The following is a 16,078-nucleotide window of genomic DNA, read 5'->3' as shown; positions in this document are numbered from 1 at the left end:
ATGGTCTATGAGCAGCTATATGTGGGATCACCGAATGCAGTGGAAGAGCGGCACAACGATGGTATGCTATGGTGAGCAGTTCTCGCAGCGAATGATAACCACATCACAGACGAGGGTCGAGGCATTACTCTGTGTTCTCTGTTTTGAAGAGAGCAAGCCACAGCCTTTCCACAGTTGTGCAGGTGTCTTGGCAGAAATTGTTAACTGGAGTAACAAGTAGAATAAATCATCATTACTTTAGTGCTCTGTAAAGAACTACCAGAGACCACAGATCTGTTATAGCAAAATACTCAGAAAATACCGCGAAATAACGTCAGAGATTTTTTTTTCCGGTGTTCGGGTTCGTCCCGCAACTGCACAGGTTGCTTCTATATTGAACTACTCTACAAGGGCATATCCTCAGCTCACGGGGCTCGATGTATAACAAAAGGCCCAGCAGCCGCACTCCGTGTTGTGGACAGGAGTCGCGAGCACCACAAGGTAAACAGTAGGAGGAGGGCGGGGCCGATATGGAGTAGCGCACGCTTGTCGTGCCCGCCCTGTTAATTTGTTGTGTGGAGCGCCAGCACGCCACTTAGCCGAGTCAACACCAACAGGGTGGGTGGACCGGCTGCCCGGCGCACGTGAAGGTGCGGCTCGCCGGGGGCGAACACGAGGTGTCGCCACCGTGCCGCCCCCGCAATTATCCGACTGTCGCCTTACCTCACACCTCCGCCTCCTAGTGACACCTCACTTCCACTGCTTCGTTATGGCGCCTTAGTTACCTATTAATACACTCCTGGAAATGGAAAAAAGAACACATTGACACCGGTGTGTCAGACCCACCATACTTGCTCCGGACACTGCGAGAGGGCTGTACAAGCAATGATCACACGCACGGCACAGCGGACACACCAGGAACCGCGGTGTTGGCCGTCGAATGGCGCTAGCTACGCAGCATTTGTGCACCGCCGCCTTCAGTGTCAGCCAGTTTGCCGTGGCATACGGAGCTCCATCGCAGTCTTTAACACTGGTAGCATGCCGCGACAGCGTGGACGTGAACCGTATGTGCAGTTGACGGACTTTGAGCGAGGGCGTATAGTGGGCATGCGGGAGGCCGGGTGGACGTACCGCCGAATTGCTCAACACGTGGGGCGTGAGGTCTCCACAGTACATCGATGTTGTCGCCAGTGGTCGGCGGAAGGTGCACGTGCCCGTCGACCTGGGACCGGACCGCAGCGACGCACGGATGCACGCCAAGACCGTAGGATCCTACGCAGTGCCGTAGGGGACCGCACCGCCACTTCCCAGCAAATTAGGGACACTGTTGCTCCTGGGGTATCGGCGAGGACCATTCGCAATCGTCTCCATGAAGCTGGGCTACGGTCCCGCACACCGTTAGGCCGTCTTCCGCTCACGCCCCAACATCGTTCAGCCCGCCTCCAGTGGTGTCGCGACAGGCGTGAATGGAGGGACGAATGGAGACGTGTCGCCTTCAGCGATGAGAGTCGCTTCTGCCTTGGTGCCAATGATGGTCGTATGCGTGTTTGGCGCCGTGCAGGTGAGCGCCACAATCAGGACTGCATACGACCGAGGCACACAGGGCCAACACCCGGCATCATGGTGTGGGGAGCGATCTCCTACACTGGCCGTACACCACTGGTGATCGTCGAGGGGACACTGAACAGTGCACGGTACATCCAAACCGTCATCGAACCCATCGTTCTACCATTCCTAGACCGGCAAGGGAACTTGCTGTTCCAACAGGACAATGCACGTCCGCATGTATCCCGTGCCACCCAACGTGCTCTAGAAGGTGTACGTCAACTACCCTGGCCAGCAAGATCTCCGGATCTGTCCCCCATTGAGCATGTTTGGGACTGGATGAAGCGTCGTCTCACGCGGTCTGCACGTCCAGCACGAACGCTGGTCCAACTGAGGCGCCAGGTGGAAATGGCATGGCAAGCCGTTCCACAGGACTACATCCAGCATCTCTACGATCGTCTCCATGGGAGAATAGCAGCCTGAATTGCTGCGAAAGGTGGATATACACTGTACTAGTGCCGACATTGTGCATGCTCTGTTGCCTGTGTCTATGTGCCTGTGGTTCTGTCAGTGTGATCATGTGATGTATCTGACCCCAGGAATGTGTCAATAAAGTTTCCCCTTCCTGGGACAATGAATTCACGGTGTTCTTATTTCAATTTCCAGGAGTGTAATTATGAGCGTATGGCATTGATGGCCGGGAGACCCCTCGCGGGGCGGTTCGGCCTCCGCTCCACAAGTTCTTTAACGCCACTACGCGACTTCAACTGAATGAGGATAAATTGGTGAGGAAAGACACACAACACCCAGTCATCTCGAGGCAGAGAAAATCCCTGATCCCCCCGGGAATCGAACCCGGGACCCCGTGCGCGGGAAGCGGGAACGCTACCGCAAGACCACGAGCCGTGGACAGTTACCTATTTATATCACAGTGTGGTGTAAGAGAGAACTTGAAAGCTATAACACGATCAGGTTAAATTAATAAAACAACTGTGCCGCTACAGGCTGTCCTTTGTTGCAGACACTTTTACGTGAAAATTGGTCTCTTGTCTGAACGAGAAATCAGTATGAGTCGTTGATACTGGACTAAAAGCTCATTTATCTACCCCATCACTCAGACGTCTTATCTAAGGTCCTTTCAGTAGCAGGAACCCGATTCTGGACTGATATTTCTCACTACATCAGAGAACTAAATAATTGCAACTCTGAAAGATAGCTTATACCTTATTAAAACCACGTAATTTTCGCCTTTGTTCTGCACGCACCCTTTATCCCCCATATTTAGCACGAGACATTCATTATTTTCCAAAGTAACTAGCTGGCCTGAATTTCCCTCCACCTCAACATGCTATGATGCCAAATTTCACTTGTGTGCACCTATAAATACGTTTTGCATCTACTATCACTACTGTTGTCGCTATTACTAGAAGATTTAGTAATGTCCCTTCTATTATTGCTACTAGTTACTTAGTCTGTATTATTATTCGAAAAGGCTTTAGATAAATTCAAATCTTATTTAAAATCATTGTTATTTCTGTTAGTGTCATCTTATGAGTTTTTTTTGTTCGTTTTAGAAAGAAATACTATTCAATACACAGCAACCACCATTAGACAAAGAAATGAAAAAAAAAGGATTGTCAGACTGCACTACTGTACTCGGAGTCGCAAGCGGGCGACTTTCTTCTGTGCAAGATTCAGCGCAAATCTTAATGTTTATCGGTCATTTAATGGTCTGTGTGTATCCGCGGTCACAGTTGGTGGTAACGACAGTGAAGTGTCACTTCCACAGTTTATTCCTGGATGCAGTTCTGTTCTTGCCCAGGTGGGAGGGCTTCCGAAAGGAGAGGCTAAGCAGAAATGTTCTCAAGTCGATAAAACCACAAGTGTTCTCTTGCTGTAACTGCTGTTGTTTGCAAGACAGAAGTGGTCTGGACGAAACTTCTGTACGTCGACATGCTGGAATGTGCCCATGTGGTGGCGATTCTCCTGATGACCCTGGTTTGTTCTCTTAGCGTTGGCAACTACTTGGTGGCTGTGCCTGCAAGCTGGTAGAATTTTACAGGTAGCGTAGGTTTCAAAGAGGTCAACAGCCCCACCGCAGTGGATATTCCGGTGCCCGTCAACTCACTGAAGCTAAGCAGTGTCGTGTGTGGTTGGCACTTAAATTGGTGGCCATCGAGTCGGCGATGCGCTGTTGACCTAATGGGGTGTGCTCAGCCTCGTCATGCCAGTTTAGGAGCTGGTTCACCGAGTGATAGCAGCTCCAAGTCGTGAAAACTGGCAACGGCCGGCAGAGCAGTGCGCTGAACCTACGGCCCTCCATACCCGCAACCAATGATGCCAGTCGGCTGAGGATGATACGGTGGTCAGTCGGTACCTTCGGGCTTTCCGAGGCCTGATCAGAGTTTAGAGTAGCCTTTAAACAACTTGTGATGAGCCTGCACGTTAGCAACTACGTCTGCCGAGATAGATTTGTACCAGAGTGGACGCGCATACTCTACACCAGTGTAACGTGTTGCTAGTGCCGTCGTTCTCAGGGTTTGTGGCCGAGAGCCCCACGTGCTACCCCTAATTGTACCGAGGATACTTTTCTGGCTTCCACCTCTATTATCGATATCGCAATGCTGTCTGTAATTTGATTAATATCGTACTAAAATTATTGTCATTCTATAAGTAACTGATTTACAAGCATTGCATGTGTAAAACAGTAGTCCGATGTAAGAGAGGAGCTGAATGCCGTAACCTAATCAAGTTAAATAAAGCATCCCGTTACCGACTATTTTGACTGTGGATACGTCTAGGGCCGGCCAGAGTGGCCGAGCGGATCTAGGCGCTACAGTCTGGCACCGCGCGATCGCTACGGTCGCAGGTTCGAATCCTGCCTCGGGCATGGATGTGTGTGATGTCCTTAGGTTGGTTAGTTTTAAGTAGTTCTAAGTTCTAGGGGACTGATGACCTCCGAAGTTAAGTCCCATAGTGCTCAGAGCCATTTGAACCAATTTTGATACGTCAAGGCGGCAGTCGGCCACCAGCTAAAACAAACAAGAACTTATTCGGCATCGGGGAGGAGAGATGTGCGGGGGAACAAGCTCCACATACCTTGCCGCCTACATCCTAAATTGGAACTTCTGCGAAAGGAGAACTGACGCGTGGTGACAGCAATTTTCGATGCTTTTTGGGCTTACAGGGAGCCGAACTCGCAACCTGTGATGCATCTTCACTCATGTCTAAAATGCAGTCAACAAACATCGCTCAACACAAAGGACAATCGAACGCGTAAGGATTGGCAGTGCAGTATATCACGTGGCACAAGCTCACCCTCTCGTGGTATCTTACGCAACCACGGTTCAAAACACCCCAACTTCGAAAATGATATGTGTCTTCTGTAGCAATAAACACCTAATACGACCGTGTACAATTCACAGCCATTTGATACAGTACGTCGAGCGAAACAGCAAGTGGTTGAGTGTGAGAGGGGAGGAAGCGCAGGAGGTTGCGACCAATCTGTGTGTTGTGGTGAATACCACGAGGAACCACGAAAACAGACCATAAAGTTCGTACTCAAAATAATGACTAGCCATGCACATACGCGGAGTGGCTGAGCGGTTCTAGGCGCTTCAGTGTGGAACCGCGCGACCGCTACGGTCGCAGGTTGGAATCCTGCCTCGCGCATGGATGTGTGTGCTGTCCTTAGGTTAGTTAGGTTTAAGTAGTTGTAAGTTCTGATGACCTCCACTGCTAAGTCCCATAGTGCTCAGAGCCCTTTGAAACATTTGAACATGCACATCCGATAACGTAGAGAGGTACACTCCTGGAAATTGAAATAAGAACACCGTGAATTCATTGTCCCAGGAAGGGGAAACTATATTGACACATTCCTGGGGTCAGATACATCATATGATCACACTGACAGAACCACAGGCACATAGACACAGGCAACAGAGCATGCACAATGTCGGCACTAGTACAGTGTATATCCACCTTTCGCAACAATGCAGGCTGCTATTCTCCCATGGAGACGATCGTAGAGATGCTGGATGTAGTCCTGTGGAACGGCTTGCCATGCCATTTCCACCTGGCGCCTCAGTTGGACCAGCGTTCGTGCTGGACGTGCAGACCGCGTGAGACGACGCTTCATCCAGTCCCAAACATGCTCAATGGGGGACAGATCCGGAGATCTTGCTGGCCAGGGTAGTTGACTTACACCTTCTAGAGCACGTTGGGTGGCACGGGATACATGCGGACGTGCATTGTCCTGTTGGAACAGCAAGTTCCCTTGCCGGTCTAGGAATGGTAGAACGATGGGTTCGATGACGGTTTGGATGTACCGTGCACTATTCAGTGTCCCCTCGACGATCACCAGTGGTGTACGGCCAGTGTAGGAGATCGCTCCCCACACCATGATGCCGGGTGTTGGCCCTGTGTGCCTCGGTCGTATGCAGTCCTGATTGTGGCGCTCACCTGCACGGCGCCAAACACGCATACGACCATCATTGGCACCAAGGCAGAAGCGACTCTCATCGCTGAAGCCGACACGTCTCCATTCGTCCCTCCATTCACGCCTGTCGCGACACCACTGGAGGCGGGCTGCACGATGTTGGGGCGTGAGCGGAAGACGGCCTAACGGTGTGCGGGACCGTAGCCCAGCTTCATGGAGACGGTTGCGAATGGTCCTCGCCGATACCCCAGGAGCAACAGTGTCCCTAATTTGCTGGGAAGTGGCGGTGCGGTCCCCTACGGCACTGCGTAGGATCCTACGGTCTTGGCGTGCATCCGTGCGTCGCTGCGGTCCGGTCCCAGGTCGACGGGCACGTGCACCTTCCGCCGACCACTGGCGACAACATCGATGTACTGTGGAGACCTCACGCCCCACGTGTTGAGCAATTCGGGGGTACGTCCACCCGGCCTCCCGCATGCCCACTATACGCCCTCGCTCAAAGTCCGTCAACTGCACATACGGTTCACGTCCACGCTGTCGCGGCATGCTACCAGTGTTAAAGACTGCGATGGTGCTCCGTATGCCACGGCAAACTGGCTGACACTGACGGCGGCGGTGCACAAATGCTGCGCAGCTAGCGCCATTCGACGGCCAACACCGCGGTTCCTGGTGTGTCCTCTGTGCCGTGCGTGTGATCATTGCTTGTACAGCCCTCTCGCAGTGTACGGAGCAAGTATGGTGGGTCTGACACACCGGTGTCAATGTGTTCTTTTTCCATTTCCAGGAGTGTATTTAAACTGTATTCATGATATGACTCTTCTTCGAATATTGTGTTTCTTATATGTAAACATGACAGTGGACTAATGATGTGCGTTCTCTTATGTGCAGACAGCGGAGGCGGCGAGGGCCCCAAGCTGAAGTGCAACCTGCGCAAGCACAAGCCCAACCGCAAACCTCGCACGCCCTTCACGACGCAGCAGCTGCTGTCGCTGGAGAAGAAGTTCCGCGAGAAGCAGTACCTGTCCATCGCCGAGCGCGCAGAGTTCTCCTCCTCGCTGCACCTCACCGAGACACAGGTGAGACGACCACTTGCGCTGCCACTTTACGTAAGTCAAACCACCGAAACGTAGTGCCAAACACTGCGGAATCCTCAATTACACATGCATTCTGAACATCGTAGGGTTTCTGCTTCTGCACTATCTGAGCAAAAGTATCCGGACACCTATTAGTGGACATTAAAATGGGTTCGCCTTTATAACGGTTTGAACTCTGCTGAGAATACTTCCCGTGGGGTGTCTGAATCTGTATGGAGGAATGGCAACCCATTCTTCCTCAAGATTCCAAACCAGGGAAGGTAGTAATGTTGGACACTGGCCTCCGACGAAAAGTCGACTTTCTAACCCATCTCACAATTGTTCCATTTTGTTCACGTCGGGACTCTGGGCAGGCCAGTCCATTAAGCAATGATATTCTCGACAAACCATTGCCTCATAGACGCTGCTTTATAACAGGGTCCATCGTCATGCTGATACAATCACCGCCTCCGAACAATTACTGTACTGATCAAGGACACAGTGCTGTAAAATATCCTTCCGCATTTAGCTTTTTCTTGTGTAATAACGAGACCACACCTGAACCACGAGGAACACCTCCATACCGTAACTCCACCACCTCAATTGTACTTCGCTGTTGGCACTACATATGATGCCAGGGTAATGGTCTCCAGGGATTCACCAAACCCAAAACCCCCCTCCCCCCATCGAGCTGCCACAGAGTTAGCTTGGTTGGTCACTCCAAATCATTCGTTTCCAGCCATTGGCGTCGCCCTTTACACCAAATCAAGCGCCTCTTAGCATTGACTACAATGACTATAGTTATGTGCGATTCATGAGAAGCTGCTCCACCTTTGTAACCCATTTTTTTTAACTTCCCACGCACAGTCCATTGGTAGAATTTAGAAACTCTCGAATGATTGCACCTACAGACTTCATGCGAATGTTTAGAACCACCTTCCGCTATGCTCGTCTGTTCCTGTCCATTAGTACATATTCTTGGTTTAGCTGACCAGCCGGAGTGGCCGAGCGGTTCTAGGCGCTACAGTCTGGAACCGCGCGACCGCTACGGTCGCAGGTTCGAATCATGCCTCGGGCATGGATGTGTGTGATGTCCTTAGGTTAGTTGGGTTTAAGTAGTTCTAAGTTCTAGATGACTGATGACCTCAGCAGTTAAGTCCCATAGTGCTCAGAGCCAATTGAACCAATTGATTGGTTTAGCTGGGGTTGTTCCTTCCCGCTTCCACTTCACAGTCACGTCACCGACAGTCGACTTGGGCAGCTTAATGAGCGATGAAATATCGCTAATGCCTGTGTTACGTGGCATCCAATAATGTCCACATTCCAAGTTACTCAGTTTTCTTGACCAACCCATTCTCCTGTTACTCTGCTTCTCTAGTGACAACGCAATACCCCCGCCTTCTTTTATACTGGCGTGTTCACCTTTCGTGGCACCTGGTTATCAGTTCCACATTACACTGCGGTGTCTGGATACCTTTGATAAGATTCCTCCGTATTTTCTTGCTCTGTGTAAACTTAAAATAATTATGAACCTGCCTGCTCATTTAGAGCCTTCGAGGAAGCTATGTTTACAGTGTTGCCGTTTAATACATTGCTGACATACAAAAGAAAGTAGAAAGTTTCTCGACCTGCCAGAAAGATAAAGTTTCTTACTAAGAACATTACTTACTCCACTTTCAGGTCAAAGAGCTGCATCCAATGTTGCTCCCAGCGAATAAATTCCATCTCTGAAGTGCGGATTCTTGAGCTCTGCGCTGTGACCAACCTAAAGCTTCAGGTACCCTCTTCAGTCGAGTCAAACACGTTTTCTAGCCTAGTTTTTTTTTAGATGTGACAAGGGGCAGAGTCTGAGACATGTAGGACGATGAGTAGAGTGGATGCTCCAACAACTGAAACATCAAATACCTTATTTTCACCCAACCAAAGTACCTTTGAGGCCAAGATTATTGCACTGACAAAATCCAGACCTCTCTTCGCCTATTTTTTCATGTTGCTCATGCAGAAGACTTCCACAGTATACGCATGTGCTGTTTTAGCATTTGCAAAGTAATACATGAGAATAATCCTTTTTCACTAAACACTGGCTGTAGCATTTCTGGTAGATGAAATTACCGTTAGGCAAGGAGTCATAGGCTTCAAAGGACTGCTTAGAAGGATATATTACAGACTTAAAACTACCGTAAGCTACCGTAGACCATCACGAGTAAGCGCAGTCTCGGGTTTGCAGCCTAGGTCAGTTAAGACCATAGCAGCGTTACCTTTACGTTAGGTGTGTTTCATACCTATTAGGTGTTGCCTCATTTCGATCACATTGTTTGCGTACGCGATCAGTGCCTTACTAGATTCCTCTTGAAACTGGAAGCACTGAACCATATAGAAACTGAGTGAGGGTATATAAAGGTCCGCATAATCTAAGGAGCATTTTCGTTCTACATAGTTATCTTCCGGTCAGTTACTGAAAAATAAACAGTATGTATTGCGAGATCAAAATTTTCAGTGTTTAATGCAGTTTTATTCGGAAACTGTTGATTTGTAACGTGAAACCGAGGGATGTTGAAGTAAAAATAAAAAAGGAATACTAATTAATCGTACAGCTCTATAAAACGCAATTTCCATAAAAAAAGTAAAATTAAAAAGAACACTACAAAACAAAAACATATCAAACATTACTTCAATACTTCGTCGAGTTATGTAAAACCGTTTCTGTTATTCATAAAAAACGTTCGCACTTACCAGTAATAAGAGGAAACTCTTGCCTTTGATCATGATGAAAACGTTCTATTGAGGACAAAATAACAGCCATAATTATATGGATTGTTTAAGCTTGTGCATGTAAACTGTACTTGAATCAGAAGTAATTGCTTTGGTCACATATAAGAACAAAAGTTGGCACATCAAATAATTTTTATTACCTATAATAAGCACTTTATGTTTTGGAAGGATATAAAATGCACAGTGGAATGACACAGAACGATGTTCGATTCTAATTATGTGCAAAACAAACAAACAAAAAGCAAAGAAAAGTCGTCGGCTCCCAGTTTCAGCCGCACATTCATTTATGTTTCTTTCCATACCAAAGCTACTGATACCATTGATAATCCGGCAGTTTACTATGTCATTTGTGTATCGTACCTAAATTACCGAATCGTAATTTTGGTCGATTACGGATGGAAATCCTACGTATGGTAATAGGGTGGTGCACTAATTGGGTGTATTGTATTTAAAACTGTCCAAATGTTGATAGAAATATCAGATTAGCTTGAGAATAGAGGAGAAAGAACTATATCGATGCAGAATCGGCAGGTACTGATTATGTGTGGTACACGACATGTTTAAACGACTTAAGAACTGTACGATCTGTTAAAACAGCGTACCTGATCACTGCAGTGTGAAGATTCGTCCGAAGCAGCTACAAGCTCTAGTCTATCCTGCGCAAACCCTCAAGCCTCTTCATTTCTACGTAACCACTGCAATCTACATCCACTTGAAAATATGCTGGCTGTAGTTATATCTTCGTTCTCCTCTACCCCTCAAACATTTCTCTGTTATGAAATTGACGATTATTTGATGTCTCAGAGTGTGTCCTATGAACCCTTCTATTAGTCATACTGTCCCACGCATGTCTCTTCTACCAATTCGATCCAGCAAATCCTCATTCGTTATCCGAACATCCCATTAAATCTTCAATATTCTTCTGTTTCAACACGTTTCTTTACAAAGCTACACTTCAGGCAAAGACCGTCAGAAAACACTTTCTAACGTTTGAATTTATATTATGTGTTAACACATTCCTGTTTTTCAGAAATATTTTTCGTGCTATTACCAGTCTACATTTTTATGGTCTCTGCTTACTTTGTCGTCCAAATAGAAAAACTCGTTTAGCACTTCTAATGTCTCATTTCCTAACCTAATATCTTCAGCGTCACCTGATTTAATCTGACTACATCCCATTACTCTTGTGTCAACCTTATCACGGTTTTTTCAATATACTGTCTATTCCGTTCAACTGATTTTCTAATCTATTTGCATTTGTGTAATTCTTGGTTCATTTTAAACTTACAGTGACGTCGAAACTGGCCAGTCATAAAGTATTGAAACATATTTCAGTAAAACACAACTGGTTTCCTTTAATATTCTCCGCTGCATTTCACGCTGATTCGAGGTGCATGTAGTTACTATTATCTTCCATACTCCGAATGACATCGTTTTGTGAATTATGTGGTTTTTTTCAGTGCAGCCCATACAATGATTTGGTATCGAGCAGAGTTCACGAAGCGACATTTTGCTTAAGTTTCCAACGGTTGACATAACTAATCTTCAACAGACGGTGTGGGCTCCAATAGCTGTTTTTAGGGTGCAGACGTCCGTCGCACAAAAATAGTTCGGTCATTGCTTTCTCATGACACATGTACATCTGAACTATGGAAGATGTTTCCGCTACTGGAGCTCTCCTGGAACGTCGATCCGCAGCTGGATTGTGTGTTGCATTATGCTAACATACAGTAGCACTTCAGCAGTGTTTCGAATATTGTAATCGATTCCGCGATTTACAGTAATTTCTTATAATCTGCATTTCCATAATCACATGCACTAACGTGATGGATGGTCTACGTTTCATCCAGCAGCCGACTAACTTGGCTTTTCTCCATACATACGGCAAGTCGATTTGTAAAGGTGACAGTTTGCAGACGTATGGTTGCATCAATCGCTAACTCCGCGAGATATTCAGAAGCGTACTACAGTTTCTTTTGCCTGCTGAGTATATCCACTCTTTCATCTACAAGAATATCTCATACGCTTATGCACAGAGCGTGGCGGAGGGTGCCTTGCCTAATGATATCGATCTTCTTTAATATTACATTAGTGTGTCGAACAAAAGAAAAACGACTGTTTGTATGCCTCTGTACGCGCCCTACTCTCATATTTTCCTCGTGGTGTGTACACGAGACGTAGGCCTACGTAGGTGGCAGTAGGATAGCCGCAGATTCACCTTCGTATACAGGTGGTTTAAATTCACCCTAAAGCGTTGCGAGTGAACTACGTCGTCTCTCTTCCAGATACTTCCATTTAAGTACCCGAGCACTTCTGTTCATTATGGGCTATATCAGCCTTTAACGAAGCTAGCAGTGTGTCTCTCAGTTCCTTCGATGTTTGTTGTCATGATGAAGGTTCCAAACGCTAGAACCAAAAGTTAGATCCGGCCGCTCAAGCGTCTTGTACGTAACTGAACCTGGCTTTACGCAACCTTTCCAACAAATGTAAGTTTACCATTTCCTTTCCCTAACACTGATTTGGAGTTATTGTTCCATTTCTCATCGTTTACCAGACAATACCTGTAAACTGTGACGTGCTCAAAATACCACCACTAATCATGTAATCAGATATGGTACTATACGGTTCAGTCTCTTTTTAATAAGCATTATCTTACATTTATCCCCTTTTAATTGAGCTGACATCCACTACATCAAGTGTAAATGTTGTCGAAAGGCAATTCCTTACAATCGCTCAAAGACCTTACTTCACACCGGCAGCGGTGGCCGAGCGGTTCTAGGCGTTTCAGTCCGGAACCGCACGACTGCTGCGGCCGCAGGTTCGAATTTTGTCTCGGGCATGGATGTGTGTGATGTCCTTAGGTTAAAGTAGTTCTAAGTTCTAAGGGACTGATGACCTCAGATGTTAAGTCCCATAGTGCTCAGAGCCAGTTGAACCATTTTCTTGAACCTTATTTCGTTGTACAAAATTGTGTGGTCAGTGAACAATCTTACAGAACAGCTGATCATGTATTATAAATCGTTTGTGTATAATAAGCGCAGTGGGGATATTACTACGCTTCCTTGAGGCACGCCGACTAATTATTTCTTTTCTGTGGAATATTCGCAGCCCAGTAAAACATAGTAGCTTCTATTAAGAGGAGTAGGACGTCAAACGGGTCGACTTGGAGCAGGAGAGGCATCACAGGACATTTTAATTTCCAGTGTCTATACTTTTACGAATAAATTCATAAAACTTTGTCAGCATGACCAGGAAGGATTCAGGATTCACACTCATTGCAGTGTAAGTTCGAAAACATAACAAAATAATTGTTGTTTTTTTTACGTGTGAAATTTCATCATTTTTTCACTTACTAATGGCTGCATTTGTTGCTATAGGTTCACTTGTCTTCATAAGTTAGAGAGATTCTTCGATGAATTTGGCACAGCATGCATACCATACTCACAGGTGTATGAAACTTTAGAGTTTATTTAATTTATGAAAAAAACGAATGATAGGTTGTATTTTAACCTTCATGTTTAGGAAAAACACAAATTTTATAGTTAATTGCCTCAATTTTTACCACAGATTTTAATAGATTTGAAAAATTCTAGAGTTTCGTACACCTTTAAGTATGGTTTGTAGCTGTGAAAAATTCATCGAACCGTCTCTCTTACTTATGAAGAAAAGTGTACCTATAGCAACGAGTGGTGCAATTAGTAAGTGAAAAAAAATGATGAAATTTTACAAGCAAAAAAAATTACTTCGCCATTTTTTCGAACTTCCACTGCTATGAGTGTGAATTCTGAATCCTTCCTGGTCATGCTGACAAAGTTTTATGAATTTATTTGTAAAAGTATAGACACTGGAAATTAAAATGTCCTGTCGTACCTCTCCTGCTCCAAGTCAGCCCGTTTGACGTCCTACCCCCCTTAATGAAGTATTCCACGAGCCAATAACGTATTTGCGAAGATAGTAAGATCTACGTTGATTAGTAGTCGACTATGTGGCACAATGACAAAAACGCCTTACGGATCTCCTGCAAGACGGAAACTATTTGCTCACCAGAACCTACTGTTAAACATTTGTACACACCTGCAACTTTCCCGTGTGGTGATTCTCTATTAAAGGGGTATCTTTTGTTTGTCTGCCGACAGGTGAAGATCTGGTTCCAGAACCGTAGGGCGAAGGCGAAACGGCTGCAGGAGGCGGAGATCGAGAAGCTGAAGATGGCGGCGGTGGCGGCGGCGCGGCCGCACCACCTGTACGGCGGCGTGCCGCCCGCCGTGCCGCCCCCGCACCACGCCTACTTCCACCCGCACCCGGCGGAGGCGGCGGCCGCCGCCATGCTCATGGGCCACCACCCGCACCACGCGCACCACCACCACCACCACCACCACCATCACGCCGCCGCCGTCTCGGCGCTTCTCGCCAGGCACCCGCTGCCGCCCCCGCCGCCGCTCATCGGCCCGCCCCCGCCGCCGCCGTGCCCCCAGCAGCCGCCCCCTCCGCCGCCGCCGCAGCAGCCGCAGCTGTCGCCGGGTGCCGTCACCGTCGCCTCCAGGTCGCCGACGTCCCCGGTCACCGCCCCCGCGGGCATCGGCCTCTCGTAGGACTCCCGGGTGCCACGCCTCGACAACCTAGCACCGTATCCATCGTCTCGCCCCCGACGGAGCTCACCGAAAGAGACTTGCAAGCTGGTCATTCTCGTAGACGTACCAGACTGTCGCACTTTAACAAGTGCAGAGAGTGTCGATCACTTACAACTACGTGTGGATGAGTCCACCCCAAAACTTCTTCCTTCATTTCCTTCTCTTGCCTCCACATAGAAATGTTGTCAAATGAAACATTCTAAGCAGTACGCATTCAGTTTGCTCTTTCATTTTTCTTGTAGTCGCCTGCATTCGGTATCTTGTATTGCGGAATATTCGCATATGCATGTTACTTACATCGGAGTTTTGTCCCCGTTGGTTGTTGCGCCACTTGTCACCGACATATTGCCTTGAATCACGGTACAGTGCAACAACCTAGCTACGTGTAGGATTTCAATCTGACACTGATGATTCATTTTTGCTGCAGGTGGTAAGTACTCAACTGCAGCACAGACTTCAACTGATCCACATAGCTAAAGAACGTGCCTGCTGTTCTAGCCAAATATTTTCGAAGCAAGCGTCGAGATCAAGGTCACCGTTAAAAAATTTCTCAATCAGTGCATTGGTTTCGGGCCTGCCGGCGGATCACGATTTCTAAAGCCCACAATATTTCTTCGAGGCAAGTGCTCGGCATCGTTAAATGGGTGCTGCTGGCCGCTAGCAGCTTCGCTGACAATTTTGAGAATTTGCCTCGAAGAAATCCGCTGCAGGCCAGAGAGTCACAAAATGGACAGATCCTCTGGGAACCCTGACGAGTCACATTCATTTATCTACATTTGACAAAATGTACCACTAATTATCGACTCATGACCACCCTATGTATTCCCACTCCTAAACCAGTTTTCGTATGGAAGATTATTTTCAGCAGACTTCAAGTACCGAAAGTGGATTTTGTACTACATTATAAACTGTATTCGTAATTCGACTCTGTTGTGAAGTTCCCCTTGCGGTGATCTCGGTACCATGGTCCTTAGTGCAGTTTAAGGTAACTTTCCCTGTCGATGGATGGAAGTTTGAAATAAAATTCTACAATCCACATCAGCACAGTAGTAACTGCATTTGTTTGTCTTCCTCGAGATCTGTCATATCATTTTGGATTGATAAAGAGCTGAGAAAGAATGTTCAGAAAATAATGCCTCTTGGAAATAATAAATTATTTAACTTTTCAGGTAAACAGTATTATAGAATCAAAGAAGCATACAAATGTTTTCATATATCTGAGGCTCTCCATGACCTGCCGCATAATTGACTCCAGTGAAGAAAAACTTCGCTTGGAACGGCAGTATAAGTGGCATTGCTAAAGAGTCCCTTGTAACGCATCTTATAGAAAGTACAGATCTTTGCATATCGGAAGGATTTATTTCTTAGTATTCTACAGCTCACGGTGACATCTGCTACAGACCAAATTGTTATTTCCTCTGGACAACGAGGAAAGACGAAATACCCAATTCGATTCCCCGAAAAAAATTAGTTCTTCAAAATTGCTACTGCACAGGCTGAAGAAAACTGCTTCATAATAAAGTAGTTTATTCTTGGAATATGGGCAGTGTATTTAGTAATAATGAAATACGAGCGTTTTGTTTGTAATGCCAATTACATGCGAAACGAAAATATACCAGTGCATTATATTTCTCGTCGTA

General features: G+C 46.7%; 1 protein-coding gene across 1 annotated transcript in view; it reads left to right on the top strand.

The window, feature by feature from the left end:
• Positions 1 to 15,739, top strand: part of LOC124606023 (muscle segmentation homeobox-like) — a 242,383-nt gene extending 226,644 nt beyond the window's left edge. Inside the window, exons 2-4 of the mRNA XM_047137986.1 lie at positions 6,851 to 7,038; positions 13,944 to 14,207; positions 15,608 to 15,739. Of these exons, the coding sequence (XP_046993942.1) occupies positions 6,851 to 7,038; positions 13,944 to 14,207; positions 15,608 to 15,739 (584 nt within the window). The remainder of the gene's footprint in view (positions 1 to 6,850; positions 7,039 to 13,943; positions 14,208 to 15,607) is intronic.
• Positions 15,740 to 16,078: the final 339 nt, after the last annotated feature.

Source organism: Schistocerca americana, chromosome 3 (assembly GCF_021461395.2).
Source record: "Schistocerca americana isolate TAMUIC-IGC-003095 chromosome 3, iqSchAmer2.1, whole genome shotgun sequence".
Classification (NCBI taxonomy): domain Eukaryota; kingdom Metazoa; phylum Arthropoda; class Insecta; order Orthoptera; family Acrididae; genus Schistocerca; species Schistocerca americana.
The sequence above is the reverse complement of the archived record's forward strand: the minus strand, read 5'-3'. Positions and strand labels throughout refer to the sequence as shown.